The 9,652-nt window shown below is 57.0% G+C and overlaps 1 protein-coding gene across 1 annotated transcript in view; it reads left to right on the forward strand.

Moving 5' to 3' along the window:
- The window catches only part of WIPI1 (WD repeat domain, phosphoinositide interacting 1), a 31,509-nt gene that overhangs the window by 21,390 nt on the left and 467 nt on the right, over positions 1–9,652 (forward strand). The window contains exons 9-12 of the mRNA XM_007455281.1: positions 4,253–4,417; positions 5,769–5,876; positions 6,494–6,612; positions 7,031–7,131. Coding sequence (XP_007455343.1) covers positions 4,253–4,417; positions 5,769–5,876; positions 6,494–6,612; positions 7,031–7,131 — 493 coding nt within the window. The remainder of the gene's footprint in view (positions 1–4,252; positions 4,418–5,768; positions 5,877–6,493; positions 6,613–7,030; positions 7,132–9,652) is intronic.

The following is a 9,652-nucleotide window of genomic DNA, read 5'->3' on the forward strand; positions in this document are numbered from 1 at the left end:
GAAGCCCCTGCCCCCGTGATGGCCCCCAGGGCCCTGTCCCTCCTCACGAGGCCTTCAAACCAGCAAGGTCGTGCCGATTCCGTCTCAAGCTCCTGATTTCTCTGAATTTCCCTCCTGCCTCTGGCTGGGCAAAGCCCTCTGCTCTTAAGGCCCATGCGATTGGCTAAAGCCGTCTGGATCATACCCCCTCGACAGCCACCTGGGCCGTACGACGTGACACAGTCACGGGGCTGCGGTCTCCTCGCTGGCACAGGCTCCGGGGACCAGGCCGTGGCTCCCTGGGTTCCCTCCTAGGGACTCCGCCCGCTGTCGTGTGGGCACCAGTGCAGGTGCACAGGTGTGCAGCCCCTGTTTCTCCCGGGAAAGCAGTGAAGGGTCTCCTCCACGCAGGCCTCAGCCGTGGCAGTGTCATGTCACCCAGCCTGCCCCTGGGGCCCAGACCCTGCCCCGCGCAGCCCAGGACACGGCTCACACCTTCCTAGGGGGCCTTCAGACACCGCGTGTCTCCTGACACCTCCCCCTAGGGTCGCTATAGGAAATGGAAACACGAAGGTTAGCGATTAGCTCAGGGACACCCAGAAAGCGGTGGTGGCCTCGGCAGCACGGCCGCTTGTCCGGGTCCCGCGCTTCTCGGTCCGTGGAGCCTCCCGACACTCTCCAGCCCCTGGTTGCCCTCGCGCTTCCAGAAGGCCGGCGGGCTGGGAGCCTCACGACCGAGGGAACGGGTTCAGAGGAGTTCAGCATCTCGCCTGGAGCCGGCCTCCGTCTGCAAACCCAGGGTCCACGCAAAAGAGCCGCATTTCACACCCGCCAGGCGGCACCTCCAGCGACCGCTCAAATCCGTGTCCCAAGTGTGGCCTCCTCTGCTGGGCCTCGCCTGGTACCAGGAGAGACAGGCTCCTCCCCCAGGGTGGGACTTCCACGGGAAGACCCCTTCCACCCGCTCAGGGAGATACAGAACCCGGCCTCCGTTGTGTGCGTCTGTGTGTGTGTCTGTGCCTGTGTGTGTGTGTGTGTCTGTGTGTGCTTGTGTGTGTGTCTGTGCCTGTGTGTCTCCGTGTGTGAGTGTCTGTCTCTGTGTCTATGTGTGTGTGTGTCTCTGTGTATGTGTGTTTGTCTCTGTGTCTGTGCGTGTGTGTGTGTGCCTGTGTGTCTGTGTGTGTGTGTGTGTGTGTGTGTGTGTGACACGGTGCCGGTCTCTGTCCCACACCGTCTGGAGCTCCCTCCCTCCCTCCCTCCCGGGGCACCCAGTGACTGTGGGGCCCTGGCTCCGGCCAGGGGCTGCTCTCACGCCCTCTGAACCTTGGCCCCACAGGGCTGTGAAACACTAGATGCTGCCCCTCCGCGCTGCTCACGTGCCTGGAACCCTTCCAGCACCCGCCCCCGTGTGTGCGTGCCCCAAAGCACGCTGCTTGCCCTCTAAGCTTTTAAATAGATGTCATCTGTCTTCTGGACGTTTCTATCCCTTCTCGGACAGCCTCTACACCATAGGACCCGCTCTCTGCCGGAGCTTTAATCCGTCGTCAGTTGTGCTGGGTTCGGGCCCCCGTGGGCAGCAGAACCATCTGGATGCCCTGCCACCCCCAGGTCCCGGGATCCGGGGACCCCACGCCGCTGCCTTGGTCACATCTCCATCCGAGTCTCTTATTGGTGCTTAAGGTGGGAAGTGGCCACTTGGGCTCAGTTCCGCCTCCAGGCTCACCTGCTTCTGTCCGTCTCAGGTCACCAGGAACACACCTTCCTGTCACTCTCCACATCCCCCCAGCCCACCCCGTCCATGAAGCGGTAACTCGTACAGCACGAGACGACTCTGCCTCTGCCTCTGCCTCCGTCCCTCCTCTCTGGCCACCCCCCTGAACCGGGCCTCCTTTCCTTGGTCTCACTCCTTGTAGCCTCTTCTGACCATCATACATCTGCTTGCTGGACTAATCCTTGGAACATGCCCCTCCATCCTCAGACCCCTTTATTCCCCTTTGCCCTCAGGAGTAAAGTCCCAGATCCTCCAGCCTGGCGTTCGAGGCCTTCCTTCCTTCTTTCCTTCCCTCCCTCCCTCCCTCCCTCTTCCCAAACAACTAAGGGAATGTGCCTTTGTCTTTGGCATATTCACAACGTGATGGCTACAGATACAACACACTTAAAGATTTAATCTGCATTCTTGTTTTCTCAGCCACTATAGAGATACCAGATGCGTGTGGAAGTATAGTGTTTGTTTGTTTGTTTGTTTGATTTTCGGCTGCATCGGGTCTCAGTTGCGGCACGCAGGATCTTCCGTTGCGGTGCGTGGGCTCCAGAACACACGGGCTCTGTAATTTGCGGCATGTGGGCTTTGCTGCCCCGCGGCATGTGGGATCCTAGTTCCCCGCCCAGGGATGGAACCCGCGTCCGCTGCACTGGAAGGCGGATTCTTTACCACTGGACCGCCAGGGAAGTCCCGAGGTAGAGTTGATTTACCACATGCTGTGTTAATGTCTGCTGTACGGCACAGTGCCGCGGTTACGCGCACACGCACGCGCGTGCGCACGCACACGTTCTTTCTGTGTTCTTTTCCCTTCCGGCTCCTCCCAGGATGTGGAGTGCAGTCCCCTGTGCTCTACGGTAGGCCTTGCTGTTCCTCCATCCCGTACACAGAGTTTGCATCTGCTCACCACGCCCCCCACTCCATCCCTCGCCCTCCCCCGCCCTTGGCAACCGCCAGTCTCTCGTCTGTGTCTGTGAGTCTGTTTCTGTGTTGTAGATGAGTTCATCTGTGTCGCAGTTTCGATTCCTACAGATTGTCAGACTAAGCGAAGTGAGTCAGAAAGAGAACAACAAGTGCCGTACGAGGTCGAGGCTTTTCTCGCCGCACCTTGCCTGAGCTGAGGCCTCCCTGCCTCTGCCCCCTGGGCCGGCCCAGCGTGGCCCTGACTCTCAGATGCTTGTCCAGAGCATCTGATCGGGCCCCCCTCCTGCCCCGCCGACCCCACTCGGAGACAGACCTGCCTCGCCAGGCCTAGCCCGGCGACCAAGCCTCTTCAGTCCCACCAGCCCCTGAGACGCCCTCTTATGAGACAGCACTCGCCGGGCGCCAGCCCCTACACTGTGCCGCCGCTTTAGTTCTCACGGGCAGGGGACCGTGATTGTCTCCGTTGTCCCCGGTGAGGACGGTGGCATATGAGGGGTGAAGGAACGCCCTCCGCTCCTCCCTCCTCTGTGGTCTTGGAGTCGCCCGGGCCTGGGCCCTGTCCCGGGCACCCTGCCTGCAGCACTCACGCGTCCTCCCTTTTACATCTGTGCTGCGCCCCGCCTCGGATGCAGGACCTGGGTGTGGTCGGTACCTCTCGGTGACTCCCCACCCCTAATGCAGCGCGCCAGGGCGAGCCGCGCAGGTGTGTCCCACGATGCTCAGGATGTTAGGGGGACGGCGGGAGCCTGGAAGCACCCGTCGCCTCCAGACGAGAACCTCGAGGCCCAGGGAGGTTTGTCCAGGTGGTGACAGGGGGGAATAAACCCCAGGGCTTCGGAGCCGCAGGCCGTGTCCCTCACCAGGATGCGTCCCCCGGACAAGCGGCTTCTCGGCCAGGGTGCCTGGAGCGCATGCAGCCACCCTGGTCCTCGCCGGGCTGCTCGGCGCAGAGGCGAGTGTCCACCCTGCCCACACGTGTCTCACCACACAGCCGTTCCCCCTTGTCTGCCAGAGACCCCAGGATGCGGCGCGGGGACTGCAGGGGGCACACCAGGTCCCTTTGAATTCCCCCGACCTTTGTGTGTTGCCAGCACCCACCCGGGTGGCTCGAGGGCTGTAACCAAACACCTGTCCAAGCATCTTGCCCGGAGGTTTGCTTCCCACGCAGTCTGGCTGGGAGGCCTTGACGCTGAGATCGGCCTGTTCTTTTCTTCCGTGAGCCCAGAACAGGCCTGGGCTTAGGTTACAGAGCCCAGGGACTGATTCCAACTCACTCTCTGCCCAGCCCCCTTCCAGGAACCTAGAAATCAGGCTGATAGTCAGATTCAGCTTGCTTAATGCAGGAGGGCCGTCGCACTGGGAACCTCTTAACGGCCGTGCAGTGGCTCCTCCGAAGGACACACGAGCCCTTGACGCCCTCTGGGTACGGCCAGAATGGCACGTCCCGAGCGTTCGGGTGGGCGGAACGTCATGCCCGGGCACAGTCCCTGCCCGCTGCGGTGAGCACGGCTCCCAGCGTCGGCCGGGGATGTTGGACGGCTGCCAGGGGGCGACTTGGCCTCACCCTCGCCTGTGCCTTTTGCTCCCCAGCCAGCCAGAGGAGCCCTCGACCTGGACCAGCTACGTGGGAAAGATGCTCATGGCTGCGACCAGCTACCTCCCCACCCAGGTGTCTGACATGATGAACCAGGACAGGGCCTTTGCCACTGGGCGCCTGGGCTTCTCTGGGCACAGGAACATCTGCACCCTCTCTACGTACGTGCAGCACCACCCCTCATCAGGCACAAACCATTACAGATTTGCTTCCCCAAAGCACAGGTTTACTTGCCCCAGACACACACGCACAGGTTTAAAAGAAAGGCAAGAGAAGGGAGCCTAGAAGGCGCGCAGGGCCAGGACCCGCGGCGCCCCGTGGCCGGCCAGCTGCTCTCCCGTCCGGCGGGACCCTTCCTCCGGGGCTGAGAAGCTGAGCTGGAAGCTGGCGTGGGAATTTTAACCTTCTCGTTCCAGTGACACTGTCTTGAAGACAGTTCCCATTTTTACAGAATTAGGTAAAAAGGCTCCAGTTCCAAAGTCTCGGTCCAGATACCTATGGGGTCGACAGGTGTTTTATCTAAGACATTAAAAGAGTCTGTCATATAGAGTGAAGTAAGTCAGAAAGAGAAAGACAAATACCGTATGCTAACACATATATATGGAATTTAAGAAAAAAACGTGTCATGAAGAACCTAGGGGTAAGACGGGAATAAAGACACAGACCTACTGGAGAACGGACTTGAGGATATGGGGAGGGGGAAGGCTGAGCTGTGACAAAGCGAGAGAGAGGCATGGACATATATACACTACCAAACGTAAGGTAGATAGCTAGTGGGAAGCAGCCGCATAGCACAGGGATATCAGCTCGGTGCTTTGTGACCGCCTGGAGGGGTGGGATAGGGAGGGTGGGAGGGAGGGAGATGCAAGAGGGAAGAGATATGGGAACATATGTGTATGTATAACTGATTCACTTTGTTATAAAGCAGGAAGTAACACACCATTGTAAAGCAATTATACCCCGATAAAGATGTTTAAAACAAACAAAACAAAACACCCACTATAACATAGTGTCTGACACGATACAACAGTTAAAGTGCAATATAGACTTAGCAAAACAATAAAGTTATACTTTAGGAAAAGTAAAAAAATAAAAAGTTTATTAAAGCCGAACATTTGAAAAACTTTGTAAAACTAGCCAGCAAAGATGGGGGCCAGTTTTGCACCTGCATCCTTCCTTCCGCTGTTAAAGGCAGAGACGCACACCTAAGGCAGGTAGGCGGACGCTTTTGTTGGCAGGGGAACCTCACAGAGCAGCAGGGTGCATGCATATCCTTTTGTCTCACCCACACAATTATGGTCAAAGACAAGAAGTCATCCTCGAGGTAGATCACTAGGACACACGCAAGGAAATCACCAGAAACCCAGACTCTGGGGTCAGCGGGCTGCGGGTTCGTGGATGTCGGGACAAGACGCTGGTGATGGCCCCAGGGTGGGGGGTGGCTTCGTCCCTGGAAGCGGATCTGCCGCCCACGTACGTTGTCATCCCAGCACATGTCTTCTTGGCCCTTAGGATCCAGAAGCTGCCGAGGCTCCTGGTGGCATCATCCAGTGGACACCTTTACATCTACAACTTGGACGCTCAGGACGGAGGAGACTGCGTCTTGATCAAGACCCACAGGTGAAGAGACCAGTGTTCAGAGAGCCGGCCTTTCAAGGGCCGCCTGTGTCGTGTGCCCCCCAGCCCAGACGGTGCCCAGCCTCAGCGCTCTTGCTGCCCTTTCTCCTTCAGGGGCGGGCCCAGGGGCAGAGCCGGGGGGCCCTGCTTGGCGCTGCGCTCACGTAGGGCTCAATGACATGCAAAATGGGGTCTCCCTGCTGGGCCCTCCTCTTCCCGGGCTCCCTCAGACATAACAGGCGCTCCGAGCTGTGTACCAGACTGAACTGAGACGTTCTCCTGACCTCTGCGGCCAAGGGCAGGGCGACCTCCTGCTGCGGACAGGGTGCCCCGAGCTGCCACTGCCCCGTCACCTGGGGCTCCCGGGTGCCCTGGCCTGCGCGTGCCAGGAGGAGCACAGGACCGATCTCGGTTTACTAAACACCAGAGATGAGAAATCCCGTGACTGGCAGGTGAAGGTCACGCTGGTCCACGCTGACCTGGCAGGCAACCGACAGGCGTATGCCTTGAACCCCAGGGGCCCAGCACGGGCTTCCGGGTGCTTTGCCTTTTGGAAGTGCCCTGGGCGTGAGGTGACCTTTTTTGTCTCTTCCTTCCCCCCACGTCATCGCTGCAATTAGCTTGCTTGGCTCAGGAACTGCCGATGAGAATAAAGAAAATGACCTCAGAGCTTCATTACCTCAGTCTTATGCAGCAACTGTAGCCAGACCGAGCCCATCTGCAGCCTCCACGGTGCCAGGTGAGCAGGCACGGGGGACCGGTGTGACAGCGACCCTCTTCCACCACCACTGCCTGTGGACAGAGCACTCCCCCTGAGCCACGCGACTCCTCCAGATGCGGCCCTAGGCGTAGCCTTAAACGCGGGTCCCAGAGCAGGGCCGGCGGAGCCCCCAGTGGCCGCCTGCCTAACAAGTAGTGGGAACGCCTTGCCTCCTGGACGGTTTGTAATCAGGTGGAAAGCTGGAGGAGCTGGGGGCGGGCGGGTGGAGACCAGCCGCCCAGGGGCTTCAGGCCGTAAACGCTGAGGATTTGCACTCGTGGGGAGCACAGTCCGTCCCGTGGGTCCCCGGACGCTCGCTTTGCTGAGGCCCGGCCCCGGGGTCGCGGCCTAAGAACAGACCCCGTGGCTTCTCTCATGTCTCACTGTTGGTTTCCAGGTTATTCTGAGGATGGCGGGGCGCTCCGAGGAGAGGTCATCCCCGAACACGAGTTTGCAACGGGACCAGTGTGTCTTGATGATGAGAATGAGTTCCCCCCTGTGAGCATTGGGCACCCTTAAGAGCGTCCAATCCGTGTGCTTAGACAGAACCCTCACCTGTGCACGGGGCGGAGTCCTTTCCCTGTTGTCTCGTCTGTCACAACTAATCCTCCCCTAACACCCAGGAAGCCTCAGACCCCACACACTAGCCCACCCGACAGTGTTAGGATAACCACGTACTTGCCCAGGGAGCCTTGGCGGCCTCCCCGCATTCGGAGGCCCGGGCCCCTTGACTCTGCTTCCTTAGCACCCTCTGTGCTGCTCACAGGGAGAAACTGGTCCGTCTAAGCTCTTATTTTCCTGAGGTTCCTGAGATGCTCTGAGCAGAATGTTGCTGCCCTTGTGATGCTAAAGGTGATGCTCTGACAGGGCTGGGCCCTCGCCCTCCTCCGGCTCTGACAGGACTGACCCCTGTTCGTTAACAGCCACTCGGAGAGCGGAGCGGCGGTGGGAAGCCCCCCGGGCACCTCTAGCCGGACACCTCCCCGGCATCCTGCTTCAGCTGTCCTGGCAGCGAGGGCCCAGGCTTAGCTGGGCGCTGGGCGTGGCTCCTCTCAGCATCCTGGGGTGAAGAGAAGCTTGTCCCCCTGGTTCTGGTTCTTCAAGCTTCCGTTCAGGACAACATAGAGACCCCCTCTTATGAGCTTCAGTCAGAAAACAGCCCAGACGGTCCACTTGAAGTCGTTTCAAGATGGAGCAGTGTTTAGGCCAAGGCTTGGAGAGTCAGCTGACTGTCCCTCCTGGAAGCAGAGAGACGTAGCCATTGGGCATAGATCTTGGGCTGCATTGTTTTCTCTTGGCCATGATTTTGGGTCAGCTGGATTCCATTTGCCAAAGGATGGAGTGCGGATCTGGCGTCTCTCTTGCAGAGATCCATAGGACAATCTAGTAGGTCTAGTAAAAGGAAAACAAAAGCTGCTGTAGGGCCCTTCGTGCAGGACTGCAGGGCCGTGTTCCTGACTTCCCAAAAGGCTCTGTGGGTTGCAGCTTGAGATCGGCATTTCTGGCTTTTAATAGACAGATTGTCAAATACAGTGCCAACCAGTAAAGTTTACATTTTAGGGGTGGAAAGCAGTCATTCTTAAAAATACTAATTACACGTTTAAAAACGTCTCCCAGTAGACCCCTCCCAAGGGACCAGTTTTGCTTTTGGGTTCTCCTGCCCCTACTCGCTATGGCGGGAGCTTTTCTGTCCCCCCCAAAAGTTGATGGTCATTTATCTGAAGTTGTATCTTCCGGGAACCAGAGCAGGTCAGATGCAGTGGGTATACATGTGGAATCTAATGGAATCAGCAATTTTGGTAAAAGTCTGTGACTGCTATAAAAGATTAGATTGTTAGATACTTAACTAATCAGAGTAGACCTCAAAACCTCTTATATTTACAGAATTTGGATATCGGCATTCAGAAGGTGATCCCTTGCCAAAGAAAACCTGTATCAAATAATATGTACACCATGCAGGTCATTTGGAGTTAAAAAAGAAAAAATTGGAGACGCTTGAGAACTATAGCACTAAAATGAAAGGCCTGTTTGCTTATTCGGTGCCAGGAAGCCTGGTACAAGCCATTCGTCCTGTCTCCCTCGTAAGGACCAAACGAGTGGAAGTTGGTTTAAAGTGCGTCGATTTTTATTTATGTAGAAGGAAGGCTTCCTGCCAGTGAGAGTGCCGATCACTGAACGAGCTTCCCCAGAACGGTCGCTAGGCCCTAGCAATTTCGGAGCAGCCCCCATGTGCGGAGCCGGTGGTAGGGGTCTCGGAGACCATCAGACCCCAGCCCTGCCCTCATGCCTGCAGGCAGAGCGATGGGGTAGCAGGTGGGCTTCTGCATCTCAGTGCACAAGGATCGGGGCCCGAGTGCCCCTGGGATGTTCTTGCAAGAGGGACCATATTAGTCATGTCCTCGTTGGCAGTAACTGTCCACTGGAGATGCTAAACAGCTTCCTCTCTCTGTCTCTGTTCTGAACGGTCATGCCTGTCGCAAACATCTGTCCAGAATCCTCCTCTCTACCCACGTTCCTTAACACCTTCCGGGATCCTGACGGATCTTGGGGTCTCAGCTTCTCCCGGACACGAGCCTAAGTTTGCTCGGATAATCTCCTGAGGGGCTCGCTGGGTCACCACTGCTGGTCTTCTTTTTTCAATATACTGACACTAACCTGGGTATGAGCCCTCTCATCTCCTTGGGATTTACTTTGCTCCAAGCACAGTGAGGGAAAAGAGAATTGATCATTTCTGGTCCCTTAGAAAAAAGATGCTGTATTCAGGAAGGGAGTAGCTTTGGTTTTGGTAACAAGCCAACCTTGACAAGTCTGCATATATTCTGACATTCGTCTTACTCTTGGGACCAAGGGTGTTTACTGACTTTTTCATGGTGATTTAGCAGTCTGTGTTTACAAGTAAGATGAGCCTTTAAAAAAAAAAAAAAAAAAAAAAATGAAGAAAAGTTGGGTTAACCATTGGCTGGATATCAGACATTTCCCCCCAAATAAATAAGTAAATCAGTACAGTTATCTTAAGAGT

The sequence above is a fragment of the Lipotes vexillifer genome, unplaced genomic scaffold (assembly GCF_000442215.2).
Source record: "Lipotes vexillifer unplaced genomic scaffold, Lipotes_vexillifer_v1.1 scaffold664, whole genome shotgun sequence".
Lineage (NCBI taxonomy): Eukaryota > Metazoa > Chordata > Mammalia > Artiodactyla > Lipotidae > Lipotes > Lipotes vexillifer.